Source organism: Macaca thibetana, chromosome 1 (assembly GCF_024542745.1).
Source record: "Macaca thibetana thibetana isolate TM-01 chromosome 1, ASM2454274v1, whole genome shotgun sequence".
Classification (NCBI taxonomy): domain Eukaryota; kingdom Metazoa; phylum Chordata; class Mammalia; order Primates; family Cercopithecidae; genus Macaca; species Macaca thibetana.
The window spans coordinates 85,325,321-85,349,949 of NC_065578.1; the positions used below are offsets into that span (position 1 = coordinate 85,325,321).

The window sequence follows — 24,629 nt, forward strand, 5'->3', positions numbered from 1 at the left end:
CATGTTCATGGATTGGAAGAATCAATATTGTTAAGATGTCCATACTGCCCAAAGCAATCTACAGATTCTATACGATCTGTATCAAAATATCAGTAATATTCTTCACAGAAATAGAAAAAAGCAATCCTAAAATTTATGTGGAACCATAAAAGACAGAGAATAGCCAAAGCTATCCTGAGCAAAGAAAACAAAGCTATCCTAAGCAAAGAGAACATTACCTGATTTCAAATTATACTGCAGAGTTACAGTAACCGAAACAGCATGGTACCAGCATAAAAACACAGACCAAAAGAACAGAATAGAGAACCCAGAAATAAATCCACACACCTACAGTGAACTCATTTTTGACAAAGTTGCCAGGAACATACATTGAGGAAAAGACACTCTTCAATAAATGGTGCTGGGGAAACTGGATATCCATATGTAGGATAATGAAACTTAATCCCTATCTCTTGCCTTGTACAAAAATCAATTCAAAATAGATTAAAGACTTAAATCTAAGACCTCAAACTATGAAACTACTACAAGAAAATATTGGGGAACCTCTCCAGGACATTGGTCTGGGCAAAGATATCTTAAGTAATACCCCACAAGCACAGCCAGCCAAAGCAAAAATGGACAAATGGGATTGTATCAAGTTAAAAAGTTTCTTCACAGCAAAGAAAACAATCAACAAAGTGAAAAAACAACCCAGAAAATAGGAGAAAATATTTGCAAACTACCTATCTCACAAGAGATGAATAACTAGAATACACAAGGTGCTCAAACAACTCTATAGGAAAAAAAATCAAATAATCCAATTAAAAATGGGCAAAAGATTTGAATAGATATTTTTCAAAATGAGACAAGAAAATGGTAAACAGGCATATAAAAACGTGCTCAACATTACTGATCATCAAAGAAATGCAAATCCAAACTACAATCTTACCCCAGTTAAAATGGCTTATATCCAAAAGAATGCTGACGAGGACATGGAAGAAGGAGAACCTTCATATACAATTCACTGGAAGGTAAATTAGTACAACCACTATGGAGAACAGTTTGGAAGTTCCTCAAAAAACCAAAAATAAAACTACCACTGGATTTAGCAATCCCACTACTGAGTATATATCCAGAAGAAAAGAAATCAGTATATTGAAGAGATACTTGCACTCCCAAATTTGCTGCAGCACTGTTCACAACTGCCAAGATTTGGAAGTGACGTAAGTGTCCATCAACAGATGAATGGATAAAGAAAATGTGGTACATATACACAATGGAGTACTACTATTCAGCCATACAAAAAAGAATGAGATTCTGTCATTTGCAACAGCATGGATGGAACTGGAGGTCATTAGGTTAAGTGAAATAAGCCAGGCACAGAAAGACAAACATCATGTGTTCTTGCTTATCTGTGGGATCTAAATATCACAAAATTGAATTCATGGAGACAGGAAAGGAAGGATGGTTATTTGAGGCTGGGAGGGGAACAGTAGATGAGGCGGAGGTAGGGAAAGGGGCATAGTTAATGGGTACAAAAAAAATAGTTACAAAGAATGAATAAGACCCAATATTTGTTAGCACAACAGAGAAACTATAGTAAATAATAATTTAATTGTACAATTTAAAATAAATAAAGAGTATCATTGGATTGTTTGTAACACACAGGATAAATATTTGTGAGGATGGATATCCAATTTTCCATGATGTGATTATTATGCATTGCAGCCTGTACCAAAATATCTCATGTACTCCATGAATATACACACTTACTATGTACCTACAAAATTAAAGTAATAAATAAATAAATTGCCTCAGCAAGAATTCCAATAATAAATGGAGCTTATAATCCAATTTTATATAGACTTCAATTTTAATAAATACATTAACAAAAATTTGAGCCCTAAAAATATGTTATCAATAGGTGACCACACAGGACAGAAAAAAAAAGACACAATTGAATCAAAATCAGAAATATTAGTGGTTACAAAAGAAACCAGTTTCAAACTACTCCCAGTAATAAAGATTTGAATATGTAAATAAAATGTTTAATCATAAGGAAAACGGTAGTATCATTTATACACAGATCCTCCTCACTTTGCACTATAGTATAGGACAATAAAAATAACTATGCAAGCTGAAATTGTACAAAGCAGTCTTACTAAGCAATGGGAAAATTTACAATTGTTCCATGGCCTTTAAATATTTTTGTCAAAATGTTAAAAACTCTCTTACTGTTGGTTATAGTTGCATGGAGAAATAAAAAAAAATACTAGTATTAATTTAGTACAGTATAATTGAAAACATTAGAAATTAAAGCATCATTTATTTTGAAAAAAGTTATCAAAATTAGTTTGAAAGTGTTTGCCTTCTTGTTGTAGTCTAAATTATCATACCAAGCAAGCATATTTCCTATGCCTTGGCAAATTGTCATACTCGCTTCTAAGTACGGATCGATTCCCAACATTTCATCTTTTGCACTTTCAATGTCATGACATATTTCCAAGAGTTCTTCTAATGTGAAGATTTTTTTTTTGAAAGTGTCACTTCCTCTGGAACATCCTTGTCCTATTCATCATAACCACTTTACTCATTTATGTCTAAAAGTTCACCAGCAATAAATTTCCATGGCTGCATATGCAGAGTCTTAAATGTCAGCAGTATCTCATGGTCAGCTATTTCTTTAAAATTCCTGTTATCACTATTCCTTTATTTGCTGTTCTTTCATCTTTGTTAGCTAATACTCCTTTCTATTATTCATCGGCGTAAAATATCGCTTGGGTTTATCACTGCAAAACAAGGAAACAACACAACTTTAGTGTCTGTACCTGATTGAATAACAGATACACAGTGAGCAATCACCAACAGAGTGAATGAAATGACTTGATTGGTAATTGGTCATGATGGACTCCATTACTTATGCAGTGATTTGTGGACTAAAGGGCCAGTAGCAAAGTCTGTACTTTATGTAGTTAATCATACTTAATATACTGTGGTAAATGAAATATTAATTATGTTTTTGGGAACAGATGCTATGTAATTAAATTGTGGCAACCAGAATATATGTATATAGGAACCACACAAAGTAAGGACTGCCTGCATATAAATATTGAGAATTATTCTCAATGCCCCTATAATTTACATGTTATTAACTTTATTTATCAATGGTTTACTCCTTTTAACAGTTTTCTTTTCCCCCATTAAATGGGAAGAACTTATATTCATGGAGATAAAGACTTTTCCAACATATGAGAAAGTATTCTACATAGCACAAGGCAGCTTCTGTATAATCACCCCCACTCTCTATCATAAGCCTGGTTTCAGAAAGATAGAAGCATATCTCTCTCGAACTCATAAAAAATGTTAAAGAAATTCTGGAGACTAAAGGATTTGCCTCTGGCACTCCCCTTCTTACAATCCTGTAGTACCTCTCTACTAGACAATAATGTACATGCTTCAACATGGCTTATAAATCCCTTTATAATTTGGTACTTCAATACTCCTCAAGCTCTATCTCTTGACACCTTCTCCCTCACACTTCATGATTCATGAACAAAGAAGTGTTTCTTACCTCTCAGCCTTTGCTTATGTGTTATCTATGTGTAGACAGCATACTTGTCCACTAGGTGCAATATCATTAGGATAACTTCTGCTCATCCTCAAGAATCATCTCAGATGCCACCTCTTTCCCTGATTCCTGTATCCATCCACCCCTCACCTCCAGGAAGCTTATGTGAAGCTCAACTATGTACTATAATAATTCTTTCATATTTTCATAATCACACTTGCCATAGCATAATTTATTTATATAACATATAAATATAACAATTTTTATATATTTGTATAACATAAATATAATTTATATATTTACATAATATATAAATATAATTTATATTTACATAATATATAATAATTATAATTTATTATGATACTTTAATTATTTACTTTTGTATAGGTTACATATCCCTTACCTGAAATGCTTGGGACCAGAAATGTTTTGGATTTTGAAACTGTTCAGATTTTGGAACATTTGCATTACACCACTTGAGTCTCCCAAATCTGAAAATCTGAAATCTTAAATGCTCCAATGAGCATTTCCTTTGAACATCATGTGGGCGCTCAAAATAATTCGGATTTTGGAGCACTCCAGATTTCAAATTTTTAGATTTAGGATGCTCAGTCTGTAACTGTTTTCTTTTCAAGACAGTAAGCTACTTGAAGGCAGGAACTATATACATCATATATAGTTGATATACATATCAACTGGATATCATATATGTATATCATTTACATAACAGTGGTTTGCTGAACAAATTGCAGGACAAAAAGATGTGACTAAAACAGCTGCAGAATTTTAGGGTTAGTTACAGAATTTATCAAGGAAAAAAACTGCTCTTCTGCTTGAGGCAATTTTCCTGGATCTTTTGCCTCTGTCTAGTCTCGGGAAGCTGAGGCAAAGGTGAGCTAACCATCGTGCATAATCCTGTAAAAGGCAACATCACTGAGTGATGAGTAACAGGTTAAGTAGTTCTACTTAGCTAACCTGAAATAAAATGATGGGTGGTTGGAGCCAGAGGACTCAGTGAAAATAAGACAGCGGAGAGGAGGTGGTGCTTTGACAAGCAAGCAAGGTGAAGGGGCAGAGTCAATTGAATCTAAGAGCAGCATTATCATTCATTCAGTCATAATATGTGCTTGTTATGTGCCAGACACTGAACTGCAATACCACAGTGAATGAAATGTAGTCCTTACATTACACTTAAGCAACTTATACTATATTTCCTAAATCCATATATTTTTCCCTTAGCCACTGTTACTGCATTGTTGTCTAAAAGCCAACATTAAATTTTCTTTCTCTACAACGTAATATCCTTATTCTACAGATTAGGTAATTATAACTCTCTACTAAAGTTAGTCAAATATTACAGGACTCATGTCAGCAATGCCTTGAGGAATACAACAAAGGCCTATGACCATGGTTTGGCCAAAATAACCAGAGAAAACTATGGCAAAATTGAGAAATAGTGATAAAATAGGATAGTATAGTTATCAAAAAAGAATCCCTAAGCAAGAATTCAGAACAAGATGAAAATCAACAACCAGAATAATGTAAGCACTTCTTGGGGTAAGGCCTTAAAGTTCCTAATGTTTTAAGAATAAAGATTTTAATTATTTTTTTTAAAATATTAAATAAAAGGGCCGGGCGCGGTGGCTCAAGCCTGTAATCCCAGCACTTTGGGAGGCCGAGACGGGCGGATCACGAGGTCAGGAGATCGAGACCATCCTGGCTAACACGGTGAAACCCCGTCTCTACTAAAAATACAAAAAATTAGCCGGGCGTGGTGGCGGGCGCCTGTAGTCCCAGCTACTCGGAGGCTGAGGCGGGAGAATGGCGTGAACCCGGGAGGCGGAGCTTGCAGTGAGCCGAGATCGCGCCACTGCACTCCAGCCTGGGAGACACAGCGAGACTCCGTCTCAAAAAAAAAAAAAAAAAAAAAAAAAAAAAAAATTAAATAAAAGAATAATCCCAGATAGCTGGAGAACTTTGGGAGACTTAAATTATAGGACGAATACAACACAAACCTCTCTATTCTACCCACCTTCTCACTTAGAACATACTTCCCTAAGGCATACAACAGACTCATGCCAATGTTAGTCCCAAACTCCTCACAATATTCACTTGCTAATCTCTTTTAAGTAGTACTTGGCTTTTTCTGTGGTCCCATCGATCCCTAGTACCTCTCAACCAGCCCTCACATAGAAAAACAGTATGATAGATGAATTCTTAAAATGATGCTAAATCACAGATCACAGCTTATTCTGAGGACACAGAAATATTTACAAAGACTTCTGGAAACTGAAATACTTTTAGCCAAATGAATTTGTCATTAATGTTGGAATTTCAATCATATGAGCCAGACTGAGGGAAATATCTTTGGACGCAAGGAAGTTTTCAAAGTCCCCAAAACTACGCCACTTTGGCAACCGCTGGCTTGCCTGTTGGAGAGTTCAGTACTGTGATACCTTGTTCTCAGCTTCCCCTACCATTAGTGGAATTAGTGGGATTGCAGAGATGGTAACAGTGGTGGCAGCACAACTTCCAAGCAGCAGCATTTGTATTAGACTCAGTACTACACTTGAATTGGGAAGCAACTCAAAGTAAAACACAGCTCTGCAGATTTTTATAGGAATAATAAGCCAGTGAGAGATGATCTATAGAGCTGGCTATAGAGCAGTAGAATTCTCCATTATCTTTCTTCAGGCACTGATTTTTATGCCAACTCTGATTTTTTTTTTTTTTTTGGTCATTGTGATTATCTATATTCAGTATTAATATAGCTCCTTAGTACTATCCTCGCTTTAAAAAGTTTATGAAGAGCTGCACACTTTGGGGGTGACTGATAAGTCACAGTGCATTCCACCCGATGCTTTTGGTTCTTTATTCCTGCCCAACTTTATACAGATATTTACTGTGTGCCTCATATGCAATGAAAAGATTCTTTTAAAAAATAATTGAACAAATTCTCTCAAAGTAAAATAAAAATTCACATGGATTTATAGTTATCACTAAACTGAGAGGATTTTTCAATATCCAGAAAAATATTGTCATATATTATTTACAAAAATCTGTTTTAAAATGTGTGCATCATATTTCACAACTGCTCTGAGTTGTGGTAAGGGGTGCTTAACTACTTCAATATGGCTTATCGTCTCGAACTTAGAAAAACTGTTTCAATTGATTGGATTGCTAATGCTCTTATAATTATAAATAGAAGGCTTTCCATTCTAATGTAGCAACTGATTGGCTATATTAAAAAACGTAAAAATCTATCTTGATTCCAAACTCAGAATTAGGACTCGTGTCTTCCATCCAATCAAGCATGCACTCTGGATCAAACTTATCTGTTTTTTGGCAAAAATTCAGACACTCAGTAAGAAGTAAAACTACACTTCAGTTCCTAGGAAAATAAGAGTTACATGAAAGTTGCTTAGTTAAGGCAATATAACCAGTCAATCTAGGGAAAACATATTGCTCATTAAAAATGTTAATACTGGTTTGAAAAAGTGGAAATGGATGGAAAAATGGGAAAAAGAAGCAAACCAAAAAATCTATTAAAGACTGAAGAGAATACTGCTGCTAATTTGCTTGCCTTCTCTATCTCAATTTCACTTTCAATTTTCAAGACTTTTTTTTACGTTAATCTTCTATTTATTTACCTCAACAGTTTTTATCAGTCATTAGTGTATTTCACATAACTTTCTTGCAGACATTTTAGCTTTAAGGATTACTGGAGTTTGGTTTATATTAGAAATATTTTAATATTTACAGGTACTTTCCAGAGAAAAAGAATAATGAAGTCATTGTTATCTGTCATCCAAAACTATATTTGTTCCCTTGGCTTTCATGAAAAACAGTATTTTACTTCCTCTTGCAACATGCTAGAGATAGTCAGATGTACTTAAATACCAGTATCTAACAGATATTGACTTAACATGCTTCCAGCCAGAGTAAGAGACCCATAGCCCCAACCCCAGCCCTAAGTTGGCTGACTTACCATGTGCATGCACATGCCCCTGACCTGAGAAACAGCCTGGCAAGCCCACCCCTGACAAAGCCTCACCACCACCATCGCAAACTCTCTCGGCCTAGGCTACCGAGACACTCATAAATGTCACTAGCATGGATTACAACTGAAGAAACTACATGGAGACTACGTTACTGTTTCCATCTAGAACCAAAGCCAATATATCGCACCAAAACAACACCCCAAGACCAGTTCATATGAAAAAGTCTTTCCCTAGGAAACCTACTCCATAAAATTAGAAGAGGTAATTTTTCCACCAGATGTGTAGAAATCATTGTAGGAACACATCAAACATGAAAAAGCAAGGACACACCACACCTCCAAAGGAATAGAATAATTTTCCAGTAACAGGTATCAATCAAAGGAAATACACAAAATGCCAGAAAAAAAGAATTCAAAATAATAATCTTAAGGAAACTCTGTGAGAAATGAGAGAATATAGATAGACAAGTCAACAAAATTAGGAAAACAATTCATGATTTGAATGAGAAATTCCATAGAAATAGATATCACAATAAAGAACCAAACAGAAATTTGACAGCTAAAGAATTCCATGAATGAAATAAAAAAATACAATCAAGAGCCTCAACAGTAGATTAGACCAAGCAGAAGAAAGAATTTCTGAACTTAAAAGTCATTTGAAATAATAGAGACAGACCCCCCAGCCCCCCAAAAAAGTAAGCCTACAGAATTTATGGGACACCATTAAGGGAACAAATAGTTGCATTATGGGTGCTAAATAATAAATTAATTAATAAAGAAGCAGTATCCAAATTATTAAGAGCACAGTCATATGTGTCAAACAGGCCTGGATTTGAGTTATAAATCTTCCAAATAATAGTTGCATGGCCTTGAAAGTGTGACTTAACCCTCATACACCTCAATTAACTTATTTATGACATACCAAACATAGTATCTGTCTCAATGGGTTGTTTTGTTGTTGTCGTTGTTTGTTTAAGTGACAAGATCTCACTATGTTGCCCAGGCTGGAGTGCAGTGGCTATTCATAGGCAGGATCGTGCTACATCACAACCTGGAATTCCTGGGCTCAAGCAATTCTCCTGCCTTTGCCACCTAAATAGCTAGAACTATAGGTATGTGCCACTGCTCCTGGCTTCAATGAGTTGTCTTAAAGATTAAAAGAAACTGCTCAGCAGACAGATTAGAACACTGTACACAATAAAATAGCTACTTTAAATGTTAGTAGTAATAGTTACAATAGTAATTCATAAAATAGTTTAACAGATAAAAAGATATAATTACTTCGTATTAACCAAAACCTAAGTACCCTTTCATCTCTCATAATATGAACTGAATAGTTAAAAGCACAGCAATTTCAGTATCCTGCCATCACTCTCAAAGTGACCCTGAAGAATTATTTTAACCACTCTGGGCTTATGTTTGTTTTCTCACTTAGAAAATGAATAACTTAAATCTTTGTATTGATCTTAAGAATTCATTCAGCACTTTCGGGGAGAACTGCAAGGATGAAGGAATAGGAGTCCCTAGGTTACAGCTAATAGGAGCCACTATTCTAGGTTATCTTAGCATGGATCCTGTTTGCAGGAAGCAATTCTGTGAGTGCCTTAAGTGTCCAAAAATGAACCACATTAGTTCAAATTGAACCAAATTCAATAAAAAAATAGCTCTTTACCTGAACATTCTACGTAATAATGAGTCTTGTCCTTTCCCTTTTCCATACAAACCACAGGAAAAGTATATCAAGTTCATTTTGAATGTATTTCTATTGTATACTCATATCAAAGTAAGACACACCACAAGGAGTATGATACAAACTTGTCTCAAGCCCGCTAGGTGGAGAATTAGTCTAGGCTTAAATTGAGTCATTGTATCCTTTTCCTAGTTATACTTGGTTTTCAAAAATCTGTACACAGTTTCCATTAATAGAAACACTCTGAAAAGGAGGAAAATATTCCAAGAAATATTACAAAATAATCTCAAATATTTCAACACTATTCTGAACTACTGTCAAATCACAGTGAACCAGGGATTCTTCTTTTATCAGAAAGTAAGTCACTTTCTAAATACTTTCAACTAAATTTTAGCTTGAGAAGATCGTGCAATAGCTCCTAATTGATAATACACCAAGATCCCCGACTTCTATAGGGTCTACTTCTATCAGCTAATAATAAAAGCCAGATTGAAAGGTTTTAAAAAATCATATAAGAGAAACAAGAAATCTGTGAAAGATAATTAATGGCCCAGTATGTTTAAAATAATGCTGTTTTATGACTTTACTAGAAAAGAAGAATGCAAAATAATATTACACAGACCAAAAAGAATATATTCTTAATATTTTAAAATACTGATGGGCCATATAACATGTACACAGGTCTCTGAAAGTTAGTAATTCTGCTTTAAACAAGTACAACTTCAAAGTTAAAACAATAATCTGCTCTAACAGTTAAAATCAAAGTATTTTTTTCTTTGGTCTATGAATAATATGTATTCCCAGAGATTGCATGTTATATACTCTTCTACACAAAAACTACTCAACATTTACTTAGTGTGTCCCTTTCTGGAGTGCTAATTTCAGGAACCACAGACATCATTTAACTACAGAAAGTAATGATTATTCTTCTGTAGTATACAGTATCACTGCATAAGATGCAATAACTGTATTTTAATATCAACTAAAGTAATTGAGAGCATATCCATATTATGAGGTCTTGTTTGATGATATATGTCAGTACAATCGCCTAAGAGATATGAGTAGTCATATGTATACTCAGTAGCATTAAATAAACAGATTCATGCCTGTGTATCAAGATCAATTCTGTCAGAAATGATCACTCTGCAGTTTCATGTCTCCTTGAGGGGCAGCCAACAATCTCAAGGGAGTTACCAAATTCTAACTAATGTCTAGGATGAAGACTAGTCTGAAGAACATTAAAATAATGGTGTGGTCATTGAAGACAAAATACTCTCATGAGTACTTTTTCATCATTGCACAATTCAGCCCTATAATAGGGGCCATGAAGGAAAGCAAAACAGGTCAGGATTATTTCCAAAACCATATAAATAGCTGATGGTTTACATTTATTAAGGGCTGACTATTTATGTGATACGTTGTTGCAAGGATTGTCTCATTCTATCTTCCCCCAAACTCCCTATGAAGTGGATAGTATTATCCTTACAATTTACAAATGAGGCAACTGAAGCTTGGAAGTTAAGCAATCTGTCCAAAGTTGATGGAACCTACAAAATGGCAGTTGGGATTTGAACCAAGCAACCAGAGCCTGAATACCACTTGCAACATAAGTCTCCCAAGAGGAAAGGGATATGGAACACTAAGACAACAACACAGCTCATTATTATATGTATTTAGACATCCATATCAAGTCAAATACTGCCCTACAATATTTTGGTACTCTTAACACCTTAAGAAGAAATTTTTTGTTTTCCTCATTCCCTGTAGAAAATCAGTAACTTAGTGTTTGGGAAAAAACAAGCTGACCAGATAGAAAAGAAGTTATACCTCTTTCATCCAGGAAACTACAAGATATATTTTATAAAATAATTATTGCAGCTGTGTCAGTACTCCTTTCTAACTCACAAAAAGCTTAGTCATATGAACATGACTACTGTTTTTTACTAGCCATCCCCAATCCTCACTTCCATCCTACCCTTCACGCCTCATATCTGTATATACCTCAAGACAGAGATTATTATTTCCCAGTAAAATGAGAACCCCTTAACAAATCCATATGTATTACCTATAAGCAGGTAAACCTCACTTTGGGCATATAAAAGTCATAAAGTGACTTCAAGGTCTCAGAAGTAGGTCGTTTCCCTAACATAGTTTAAAAAAGGAAAGCTTCAATATTCTATCAGTGACTGACTTTCTCTTGCATGTGAATTCTGTGCCCATCATTAATTGAAGGGTCTTCTTTTATTTTCTCAAGATTCTGCCTTTTGTGGGCACCACTTTCCGGGATGATGATGGCATCCTAATTTTCTTTTGCTGAGAAAAGGAATTTTAAAACATTAGTTTTAGGCTCAACTTCAAAACAAGATCATAGTGACTGAAGACCTCCAAGATCCATATATCATCCAATTATGTTTCAGAACAAGGATCCCTAAAGAAAAAGACAAAAGAAAAAAAGAAAAACAGAAAAGAAAACAAGTAAAATTCCATCTTACCTTATCACCTTGCATACCAGGGGGGCCCATTAATCCAGAAAGGCCTTGATCACCCTATAAACAAAACACAGAAGTTTAATGTCATGAAAGAGAATTGAAAATTAGAATTCTCTTGAAAATTAAAGCTCCCTTTAATCTTAGACATCAGCTCTTATTACAATCATTTCCAATCTTCACAATCTTTGAGCCCGTTTCTGAGGCTTCCCGCCCTTCCTTATCTCTTCCAGGGCTTAATAACTGGACTGTATTTCCCCACCTCCATATTCTTGCTCTGTTTTCTCTGTTCTTTTCTGTAATAAGGCTTTGGCTATCAAACTTCGCCTCAGTCCAAGGTCTATCGTGTTTTAAAAATTGAAAGTAGGGCTGGGCACGGTGGCTCATGCCTGTAATCCTAGCACTTTGGGAGGCCGAGACAGGTGGATTACTTGAGGCCAGGAGTTCAAAACCAGTCTGGCCAACATGGTGAAATCCGTCTCTACTAAAAATTCAAAAAAACTAGCCGGACATGGTGGCGGGCACCTGTAATCCCAGCTACATAGGAGGGTGAGGCAGGAGAATCACTTGAACCCAGGAGGCGGAGGTTGCAGTGAACCAAGATCTCGGCACTGCACTCCAGCCTGGGCAACAAGAGTGAAACTCTGACTCTGTCTCAGAAAATAAAAAAAAAAAAAGAAAAGAAAATTGAAAGTAGTTTCCCTAAAAAATCTACAAGTGCATTGTGAAGCAGCTGTTGAGGTGTCACCCCTACTCCGTTTCTGTGAGGACCTGCAGCCTGGTAGGACTCCCAGAGAGAATCTCACGGGCTGTGGTGGGACCAGCTAGGTTCACGTGACGCACAGGAGGCACTTCCGCTTCCGGAGCTGAGCTGGTGCCTTTCATCCTGCGTGCCAGCACCACAGAACGTCCCTCACCCCGGAGTAATGAGAGAAAATTGATTGGTAAGTCCATCATGTGCTTGGCTCGAACAGACTAGGCGTTACCGATTAGCGCTACCTTTTTTACATTTATTACTCTGATAGAAGGAAGAGAAAACTGCACGAGGAAAGAGGAGACAAGAGGCTGGTCCTCTTACAATAGCTTTAGTCATGAAGGAATCATTTAATTTCTCCTCAAATTCCTCCATCTGGAAAATGAGGTTGATAATGATGATGGTGATGATGATGATTTCGATGTCATCTCACCTGTCTCATGGGAAAGGAAAAACTTACACCATTTAAAAACTATCTATGCATGCTCTTTTTAAGCCCCAAAATGGCTTAAATCTTTGTGTATGGTCTATTACAGATGTTACTTAGTGGATGTTACATGGTGAAGTACTGAATCCTGCATTTCTTTTTCTCTTTCACCATTGACTATATATTTATTGTTAAAAATGGCTAAATGGTTAAAATAAAATTGTTTGCCAATCCCCTTCTACTTCCACCAAGTTAATGTTTGTATTTTATTTGTATTCAGATTTATGTGTATAACCAGTTTCCTGTTTCCTCAGTATATTTGAATCCAATTTAATGTAAGTACAATTTCTAAAGATCATTTTTAAATTTTACCATTTTAGGAATACCTCTATTAATTTTAACAGTTGGATTTTACTAAAGCTCTATGGCAACATACTATTAAATTTTATATCTTACTATGTTTCTGTTACAGTTTTAACCACAGTTAGTATACAAGTAACTCAAAAAGTAAAAAAAGACTAACATGCTTCCAAGTCTGAACTCCCATATTGAATCACCCTATATTTTGCTCAGAGAAGCCACAGGGAAAGATAAAACCAAGCATTTGATATAAATATGAATGTTTAATCTAGGGGTTTTACTTGAAATAGTCACCAAAACTGAGTGGGCCTCTAATTTCTAAATTTTAAGTTAAGAAATCAAATGTATTATATTTAGATATTTTTAAATATGGCACTTGTGTTTCTCAAATTGCAGAATTTTGTCCTTGCAATAATTAAGAGAGTAATGAAAGTACTATGTTTATACTAATAATCTTCTGACTCAGCGAACTCAGTTCCACCACAATAATAAAATTACCAAAATTTTAGATTTAAAAAATGTTGAGTATGTACTCCCAAAATATGTGTAACTATTGCATAAAAGTAAAAATTTTAAAAACAAAATAAAATAATTTTTTGATGATTTACTATTTCATATAGTATCTGTAGAGTAATTATGTGATTTTTTAAAGTTTATAATTGTTTCTGTAAGCCAATAAAAAGACAGATTTCAAACTTTATGATAGTTTCTGTAAGCCAATAAGATCAGATCAATTTTGGAACCACCAAAATTGTTCAGGGATTTTTAAAGTTTGTGAATGTATACTACATAAACAAACACATCCTATAATTATATTACATTTATAAAGTGCCTGTCTAAACCAAACTTCCCAGATGTCCTCCTAAGACTCCATTTGTATTTATCCTCACTAGAAAACAGTATTCTTCTCCTGATAAAGTTTTTGTAGTTATCTTTGCTTTAAAACTAGTTTTTACTTAAATATGTATATGTTTGTATTGACAGCATTGTGATGAAATGAAAAGCATACTGGATGAGAAGTCTAAAAATTTGGATATATATCAACTCTGCCATTTACTATCCATGTGATAAGTCCGTTAAAATCTATGAATTCTGTTTTCTTAATGGGAAAACAAGATAATGAGTGCTTCTCTCACAGAGAGTTACCCTGGTAATTAAACATCATAAAGTATGTGAAACTATTCTAAAAAGATGTAAATTGGCATTACAATTTATATATTATTGTGTGCATATGTATTAACAGAAAAATCTTTGCAATTAGGACCACATCCTGTTCTAATTTTTTACCCCATCCACTCCCCATTGGCAGATAGTACAGTGGCAGGCCACTGTAGACATTTAATAAAAGTAATGTTGAGGCCGGGCGCGGTGGCTCAAGCCTGTAATCCCAGCACTTTGGGAGGCCGAGACGGGCGGATCACGAGGTCAGGAGATCGAGACCATCCTGGCTAACACGGTGAAACCCCGTCTCTACTAAAAAAAAATACAAAAAAAAAAAACTAGCCGGGCGCGGTGGCGGGCGTCTGTAGTCCCAGCTACGCGGGAGGCTGAGGCAGGAGAATGGCGTGAATCCGGGAGGCGGAGCTTGCAGTGAGCTGAGATCGGGCCACTGCACTCCAGCCTGGGCGGCAGATCGAGACTCCGTCTCCCAAAAACAAAAAAAAAAAGTAATGTTAAGACTTAAATCAATAAGTGAAATGGGTGATAAAATTTACATAATTCTTCAAATAGTTCTTCTTTCATTAAAATCCAATAATTCTCATTTTTTTCTTCCTGTCTGATACAGTAAAATCTACATTTTAAAATGCTTGAAATATATTACTATAATTTCATTTCATGGTCAAATAATTACCTTTTCTCCAGGAACAGCTTGACCTGGGGAAAATCCTGGATCTCCTTTGGGGCCCTAAATAAAATAGTTATAAAACAATTGGTAAAGCATAAGTTGCATATAATGTGTCATATATCTTCAGCTATTTATTACCAGATGTTATATACATTATATGGTGTTAAATAAAATAATTTTACATTGAGATAGGCATTGTTTATTTCATTTTTTAATGTATATTTTTCTTAGCCTTATTTTTAAATGATGAGAAGATTCCTAAAAATTCTCTAGACATAGTTGATTTTTTAATCTAATAAATTTAAAGTTATACACTATTGAAACATTTTTCTTGAAGGACCTAGGTAAAGATTTATTATCTTTTCCATTTTTGTGACATATTGAGTTGTTATTCCTATTTTAGCATTGAAAAACTATTACTTTAGTAAAAGAAAACTGCTTATAATAATCCTTAAAATTCTAAGATATCATTCCAAGTTTAAATGTTTTCCAAAATATTACAATGCACATATATTACTTTTATTATTATGAAAAATAAACAGAAAAAAGATACCTCTAATCCACAAAAGTCTTTTTATTCTGTTATAAAATTAGATGCTTTTCATAGTCTGAGGATCTTTATCTTTTACATTTCAAGAAAATATGACATTAGGTTTCAGCTAAAGTTTTTTGGTACAATATTAAAATATTTTTATGATGCACAGTAGCAAAGTAACTCTTTTTCAAACTGTTTGTCACATCTCAAAATATAGGGGCCACAATGGAGATTCTTTAAAATTCAAATTCTGATTTCATTACCATTCTCAACTAAGAATAAATAGTTCTCCTTTCCTAGATACTTCTAAATGCTATTTTCACTGGGAAATAGTCATGTCTTTTTACATATGGGATGCTTTTAAATGACACTTAAGCTGACTGATGAAAGATGGAATACCAAAAGAAAAGTCCTGCGTGTTCCCCAGTAAGTACTTGCATTTTACAAATTAGAAATGAACCCTCACTGGCAAAAAGTCCTATATTCTATAGTCAAAGAAAAATTCTATATGGTGTAAGGAAAGGGGGTCCAGTTTTAGTGTTCTGCATATGGCTAGCCAGTTATCCCAGCACCATTTATTGAATAGGGAATCCTTTCCCCATTGCTCGTTTTTGTCAGGTTTTTCGAAGATCAAATAGTTGTAGGTGTGCAGTTCTTATTTCTGGGTTCTCTATTTTATTCCATTGGTTTATGTGTCTATGGATTAAAAACTTAAATGTAAAACCCAAAACTATAAAAACCATAGAAGACAACCTAGGCAACATGATTTAGTACAGGCACAGGCAACGATTTCATAATGAAGACACAAAAAGCAATTGCAAAAATAACAAAAATTGACAAATGAGATCTAATTAAACCAAAGAGCTTCTCTGAACATAAAAAGAAACTATCAACAGTGTAAACACAACCTACAGAATGGGAGAACATTTCTGCAAACTATGCATCCAACAAAGGTGAAATATCCAGCATGTATAGGAACTTAAACAAATTTACAAGAAAAAACCAAACAACCTCATTAAAAAGTGCACGAGGGATATGAAAAGAAACTTTTCAAAAGAGGACATACATGCAGCCAACAAGCATATGAAAAAAATCTCAACATTACTGATCATTAGAGAAATGCAATTCAAAACCACAATGAGATGCCATCTCACACCAGACAGAATGGCTATTTTGAAAAAGTCAAAAAATAACAGATGCTGATGAGGTTGTGGAGAAAAAGAAATGCTTATACACTATTGATGGGACTTTAAATCAGTTCAACCATTGTGGAAGACAGTGTGGTGATTCCTCAAAGACCTAGAGACAGAAATACCATTCGATGCAGCAATCCCATTACTGGGTATATACCCAAAGGAATAGAAATCATTCTGTTATAAAGACAAATGCATGCATATGTTCATTGCAGCACTATTCACAATAGAAATGACATGAAATCAACCTAAATGCCCATCAGTGATAGACTGGATAAAGAAAATGTGGTGCTGTACATACACCATGGAATACTATGCAGCCATAAAAAAGAATGAGATCATGTCCTTTATAGGGACATGGATGGAGCTAGAAATCATTATCTTTAGCATACGCACACAGGAACAGAAAACCAAATACCACATGTTCTCACTTGTAAGTGAGAGCTAAATGATGAGAACACATGGACATATAGAGGGGAACAACAGACACAGGGGCCTACTTGAAGGTGGGAGGAGGGAGAGGATCAGGAAAAATAACTAATGGGAACTAGGCTCAATACCTGGGTGATGAAATAGTCTGAACAAGAAACCCCTAATGACACAATGTTACCTATGTAACAAACTTACACATGTACCCCTGAACTTAAAAAAAAATTTGTTTTCTTTAAGGAAAGTTTGTCTTCTAGGTTGACCTCTTCTTTATTGTAGCCATCACTGCTCATTCCACTACTAAGGCTACAATTTTAGGTCACTGGTTATAAGGTTATGAAACCTAAGAAATGGCTTTGGTGATATTTTAATATTTAAAAACTTAAGTCATCATCCAAAAAGGTAATATACTTAGAATTTATAAGAGAAATTAGAGCTTATCTAGTAAAACATATTTTGTAGATAAAAGAAGCAATAAAGCCCAGAAAAGTTAATTGACTTGCTAAGGATTACTTAGGAAAATATTTGCAAACAAGGTCCATTTTCTTTCTTGTATCACAATGCCTATTAAAAATCTTATCTATTGGTTTTAATATATTTTAATCTTTTATTATAAAAGCTAACTAGTTGATTCAAGGCAATAATTTACAAAAAATTTTAAAATAAGAAATGATAGCCCTTGAAAAGTTTAAATATAATAAAACCCTTTGTGACCAATGTTTTTATTATAAATATCATGTTAAAAATTCTTATGTTTAGATCCTACTTGAATTTTCTATCATCTGTCAGTGTGGTAGGACAATGGCGTGAACCCATTGTTTACAATACAACAATAAGATTGAGAAAGAAAAAGTGAAGTAGGATAGAGGTAGGGACAAAAATGTCTGTGTAGAGTAGGTCCAGGAGAGAACGAAAGGAGAGGAAGTCTCCTAGCTAACAGAAACAACTTAGGAGTTTCACTCTAAAAGGGAGCAGCATAAGGAGCAGAAAGGAGACATAAAAAGAAATGGGGAGTGTGGAGCTTTTATGCTCTGTCCTGCCATACCACCTTCCCAGGAAATCAATGTGTTCACCCACAGAAGCTCTTCAAATCTTGTTCAAGAGTTTTTATAACCCAGTTTCCAGTCCCTCTCTCCCCTCCCTGGCAAAGGGGGTAGGGGAAAGTAGGGCTGAAAGTTCCCATTCTCTAATCATTTGTGTGTCTTTGTGTGACCAGACCCCAATGCTGAAAGCTATTTAGGGATCCCAGCCTGTGTCATCTTATTAGAATAAAGTCTGGTGTGGTCAGAAGGGGCTTGCTATGACTAACAAACGACACCCCTATCCCTCAGAAAATTTCAAGTTTAGGAGCTCTATGCCAGGAACTGGGGACAAAAACCAAATATATATATATATTATACCACATCATTATTTTTTTAAATCCCCAATTATTTGCCTTATGTCTCTTTCATTAGGCTGTTTGTGAGTTGTATCCTTTACAATAAACTGGCAAAAGCAAGTAAAGTGTTTTCCTGAGTTCTGTAAACCGTTCTAGTAAAATATTGAATCTGAGAGGATGGGTCATGGGAACCCCTTAGCTTGTAGTTTGCCCAAGCAGAAGTGTGTGTCGTGGTCTGGGCATCTCATTTTTGGCTGGCATGTGAGGTGTGGGAAGTCTTGTGGGACTTAGTCTTAAAAACTGTGGAGACTCATGCTAACTCTGGTAAGCTGTTGTCAGAACTGAATTGAATTGTTGGATACCCAACTGATGTCAGAGGATATGAGGATCTTACAGATACAATCACCTAGCATCATCAAAAGATGATGAATGACTTTTCTGAAGTTATGTATCAGCTTAAGGAGCTTTGGGTACAAGACTATGGGGTTTTCTAGGTATAGAATCATATTGTCTGCAAACAAGGATAGTTTGACTCACTCTCTTCCTATTTGGGTGCCCTTTGTTTCTTTCTCTTGCTTGATTGCTCTGGCCAGGACTTCCAATACTATGTCGAATAGAAGTGGTGAGAGAGGCATCCTTGTCTTATGCTGGTTTTCAGGGTAATGCTTCCAGCTTTTGCCCATCCAGCATAATGTTAGCTGTGCATTTGTCATAGATGATTCTTATTATTTTGAGGTATATTTCTTCAATGCCAGGTTTATTGAGAGTTTTTAACATGAAGGGGTGTTGAATTTTATTAAAAGCCTTTTCTGCATCTGTTGAGATAATCATGTGATTTTTGTCTTTAGTTCTGTTTATGCGATGAATCACATATTGCTTTGCATATGTTGAAATAACCTTGCATGGCAAAGATAAAGTCTGCTTGATCATAGTGGATAAGCTTTCCAATGTGCTGCTGGATTCAGTTTGCAAGCATTTTGTTGAGAATTTTTGCATCAATGTTCATCAAGGATGTTGGCATACAGTTTTCTTTTCTTGTTGTACCTCTGCCAGGTTTTAGTTTATGATGCTGGCCTCATTTAATGAGTTAGAAAGGAGTCTCTCCTCTTCAATTTTTTGGAATAGTTTCGGTAGGAATGGTATCAGCTTTTTTTTTTTTTTTTTTTTTTTTTTTTTTTTTTTTTGGACATCTAGTAGAATTTGACTATGAATCTATCTGGTCCTGGGCTTTTTTTTTGTTTGGTAGGCTATTTATTACTGATTCAATTTTGGTGCTCATTTTTGGTCTGTTCAGGAATGCAATTTCTTCTGTGTTCATTCTTGGGAAGGTGTGTGTGTGTCCAGGAACTTACCATTTCTTCTAAATGTTCTAGTTTTTGTGCATAGAGGTGTTTATAATATTCTCTGATGGTTACTTGTATTCTGTGGGGTCAGTGGTAATATCCCCTTTGTTTTTTCTAATTGTGTTTATCTGAATCTTTTCTCTTTTCTCTTTTATTAGTCTAGCTAGCAGTCTATCTATTTTACTAATTTTTTCAAAAAACTAGTTCCAGGATTTGTTGATCTTTGAATGATTTTGCGTGTCTCAATCTCCTTCAGTTCAGCTCTGATTTTGGTTATTTCTTGTCTTCTGCTAACTTTGAGGTTAGTTTTCTATTGGTTATCTTTTAGTTGTGATATTAGGTTGTTAAATTGAGATATTTCTTTTTGATATGGGTGTTTAACGCAACAAATTTTCCCTTAATACTGCCTTAGCTGTGTCCTAGAGATTCTCATATTTGTATCTTCATTCTCATTAGTTTCAAAGAACTTCTTGACTGCTGCCTTAATTTCATTATTTACCCAAAAGCTGTGCAGGAGCAGGTTATTTAATTTCAATGCAATTGTATGGTTTTGAGCAATTTTCTTAGCCTTGATTGCTAATTTTATTTTGCTGTAGTCCAAGAGAGTGTTTGGTATGAATTAAATTATTTTGCATTTGCTGAAGATTGTTTTATGTCCAACTGTGTGGTCGATGTTAGAGTATGTGCCATGTGGTGATGAGAAGAATGTATATTCTGTTGTTTTGGGTGGTGAGTTCTGTAGATGTCTATCAGGTCCATTTGATCCAGTACTGAGTTCAGGTCCTGAATATCTTTGTTAATTTTCTGCCTCAATGATGTGTCTAATACTGTCAGTGGGGTGTTAAAGTCTCCCACTATTATTGCATGGGGATCTAAGTCTTTTCAAAGGTCTCTGAGAACTTGCTTTATGAATCTGGTTGCTCCTGTGTTGGATGCATATATATTTAGAATAGTTAGGTCTTCTTGTTGAATTGAACCTTTTACCTTTATATAATGCCCTTCTTTGTCTTTTTTTGATATTTGTTGGCTTAAATTCTGTTTTGTCCAAAATTAGGATTGCAACTCATGCTTTTTTCTGTTTTCCATTTGCTTGGTAGATTTTTCTTTATCTCTTTATTTTGAGCCTATGTGTACTACTGCTTATAAGATGAGTCTCTTAAAGACAGCTTACCATTGAGTCTTTGTTCTTTAGCCTGCCACTCTGTTCCTTTTCATTGAGACATTTAGCCTGTTTACATTCAAGATTAGTGTTGATATATGTGGATTTCATACTGTCTTCATGATGTTAGCTGGTTTTTATGCAGAGTTGTTTGTGTGGTGGTTTTAAAGTGTCACTGGTCTGTGTACATAGCATGTTTTTGTAGTGGCTGGTAATGGTCCTTCCTTTCCATATTTAGTGTTTCCTTTAGGAGCTCTTGTAAGGCAGGTCTGATAGTAATTAACTCCCTCAGCGTTTGCTTGTCTGAAAAGGATATTATTTCTCCTTTGCTTACAAAGCTTAGTTTGACTGGATATGAAATTCTTGGTTGGAATTTCTTTCCTTTAAGAATGTCGAACATTGGCCCCCAGTCTCTTCTGGCATGTATGGTTTCTGCTGAAAGGTCTGCTGTTAGGCTGATAGGCTTCCCTTTCTGGGTGACCTGACCTTTCTCTCTAGCTGCTTTTAACATTTTCCTTTCATTTCAACCTTGGAGAATCTGATGATTATGTATCTGGGGGATGATCTTCTTGTGAAGTATCATACTGGGGTTCTCTGTATTTCCTAAATTTGAATGTTGGCCTCTCTAGCAAGGTTAGGGAAGTTCTCATGGATGATATCCTGAAATATGTTTTTCAGGTTGTTTCCATTCTCCCCATCTCTTTCAGCAACACCAGTGAGTCATAGATTTTGTCTCTTTACATAATATTTTTCAGGGGTTTTGTTCATTCCTTTTCATTATTTTTTCTCATCCTTGTCTGACTGTCTTATTTCAGAAAGCCAGTCTTCAAGCTCTGAGATCTTTCTTCGGCTTGGTCTGTTTTAACACATGTGATTGCATTATGAAATTCTTATTTTTTTTTTCAGCTCTATCAGATCAGTTACATTCTTTTCTATACTGGCTATTTTACCTGTCAACTCCTGTATCATTTCATTGTGATGCTTAGCTTCCTTAGGTTGGGTTTCAGCTTACTGCTGCATCTCAATGATCTTTGTTCCTGTTCATATTCTGAATTCTATTTCTGTCATTTCAGCCATCTCAGCCCAGTTCAGAACCCTTGCTGCAGGGTTAGTACAGTCATTTGGAGGAAGGAAGGCACTCTGGCTTTTTATGTTGTCAGAGTTCTTGTACTGGTTCTTTCTCATCTTTGTGGGCTGATGTTACTTCAGTCTTTGAAATTGCTGTCCTTTGAATGGTTTATTTTTCTTTTATCCTATTTGAAGCACTTGAGGGTTTTATTGTGGTATAAGGCTGGCTCAGTCAACTGGCCTCATCTCTGGATGATTTTAAGGGGCCAAGGCTCAACTCACAGCTCCTGGACTACATGCTCTAACTCTGAGGGACTGATATTGGACCTTGACTTTGTTCTCTGGCTCTTCAAGGTTTGGAACCCACTGCAATGTAGGGAGCTAAGTTCCTGGACCATTGGTCACAGCACTCCAATGGGTAGTGCCAGCCAAAGTGTTTCATAGGGTGGTAGCAGCAAGATCTGTCCTTGTTTGCACATGCCAGCAGCAGTGGCAGCGTGGCAGGATGCTGGCGGGTGCTGAGGGACCAGCCTCCATGCAGGTATATACAGCAGTGGCAGAGGTAGCATGACTCAGGAAGGTGGGGGTCACACTGGTGGACTGGTGGTGGTGTTAGCACAGGTGCAAGGCACTGGCAGGTGCAGGACTGTGTGTGCCCTCTGTGCGTGTTTACACAGGTGGAGGTGGCTGCTCAGAGTGGGAGAGGGCCCACTCTTCTTTGTGCCTAGTTTCACTCCAGTGGCAGTGTTGGCACAGGGTTGGGGTGCTGGCAGGGGCGGGGCTGGAAGACTCTATGCCTGCCAGGGCTCCGACTGCAATGGTGGTTTGGCAGAGGGAGGGGAGGTGGAGTGCACACACGCCAGCAACAGTGCCATGGCAGGGTTCACATGCAAAACTGGTGGAACAGGGAAGGCAAGATCTGCCTGCACACACATGCATTGGCAAAGCAATACAGGGAGTGGCCGTGGAGCCTGGGGATGCTGCAGTGGGGGAAGCAACAGGTCGGCTGTTGCATGTCCAGAGGGCCGCTCTGCTGGTCAGGCACAGTCCAACAGTGCAGGAGTTATGATGCGGGCCCCCAGGGCCCCAGCCTGGCTGTATCTGTTTGCAGTGCAGCACTGGGTGCCCTAGGAAAGGCCAGCAAATCAAGGAAAGCTCAGATCAGACCGGCTCCATCTGATAGGGAAGACCACCCTGCAGAGTTTACAGCTGGGCTAAAGTTCCCCCAGGGGAACAGTTCCCCTAGGGCTAAAGTCTCCTATGGGAGCAAGTGGAGCTTAGGGGGACTGGCATTCCTGGCCATGCTCCACTACAGATGCTCCGGCACCAAACCCTCTGGGCTCCACACTTGCTGAAGTGCTGCCCCTACCATTATCTAAGCAGCTCTCCCTGCCAATCAAGTGGCTGTGGTGGTTGATGGGTCTTCTCCTGCCGGGATTCCAGAGGCCCATAGTGAAAGCAGGTTGCTCCTTGCCAGTTCAACTCACCTGTTCCCCAGGAGCTGGGGTCCATGAATGAGTCCTGATGGGAAGTAGCCCTGTGCAGGATTCCCAGCTTCCTCCCTCTTCCACCCAGCTTCTGCGTCTTCCCTCTGTCCACTCTCCATGCCCTTTCTCTACAGATCTGTTAGGAGTGTGCCAGTCATCCCAGTCTTCAGTGGCAGCTGTTCCACCTGGCTGTGTCTAGTCAGTCATCTTGCCCAGCTCCCATATCATTCTTTACATTTTCATAATGTTGGACTGACTATTTTTTATGGCAATCTGACCCACTAAAAATTCTTATTGTGGGTAAGCATCTGTACTTAAGATATTTATTTAATTCATATGGAAGGAAAAATTGTACTTCTAGTTAAGATAAATACATGATGGAGACATAGGAAAAGACAGTCTTAACCAGGGATAGAACATAGCACCAAGATACTACTCTTTGGTGTTGAATACTTATATATATATACTAATATATTAAATATTATTAATGAAACATTGTTACTGTGGGTTATTAAGGCTAGATGTTTTCATTTAACTGGATTAAATTTGAAAGAACTATTGGCCCTGACTAAATTAATACAGGATGTGAATGTTTGTAGGAAGGTTTTAGGCTTCCTCCAAGAAGCATTTTTTGGAAAAGAACTACCTTGACCACAGATTGCCTGGACTGGAATTGTAAGCACGTGGTAGGCTGAAGATACAGACTCTACATGCATTCATTACTCATGTTCAAAGATCTATAGCATAATTTTCCGTATTTAATTAATAGCAATGAACATTTCCATCACCCTGCAAATAAATAGAAATATAGTTCATTTAATAGATAAATATGATAAACTATACACCCAGGTGGCATTTGATAACAAGAAAAAAGCCATTTTCTCTGGCAAACAGGAAATGGAATTTACTTTCTTATTTTTTTTAAGA

At 36.3% G+C, this 24,629-nt stretch overlaps 1 protein-coding gene across 4 annotated transcripts in view; it reads right to left on the reverse strand.

The window, feature by feature from the left end:
* The window catches only part of COL24A1 (collagen type XXIV alpha 1 chain), a 392,042-nt gene that overhangs the window by 324,425 nt on the left and 42,988 nt on the right, over nt 1–24,629 (reverse strand). For all 4 annotated transcript variants that reach the window (XR_007721823.1, XM_050772561.1, XM_050772480.1 and 1 more), the window contains exons 7-8: nt 15,117–15,170; nt 11,730–11,783 (exon numbers count right to left, since the gene is read on the reverse strand). Coding sequence is in view for 3 of the 4 variants with exons in the window: in XM_050772561.1 (XP_050628518.1) it covers nt 11,730–11,783; nt 15,117–15,170 (108 nt within the window). In the remaining variant the exon portion in view is untranslated. The remainder of the gene's footprint in view (nt 1–11,729; nt 11,784–15,116; nt 15,171–24,629) is intronic.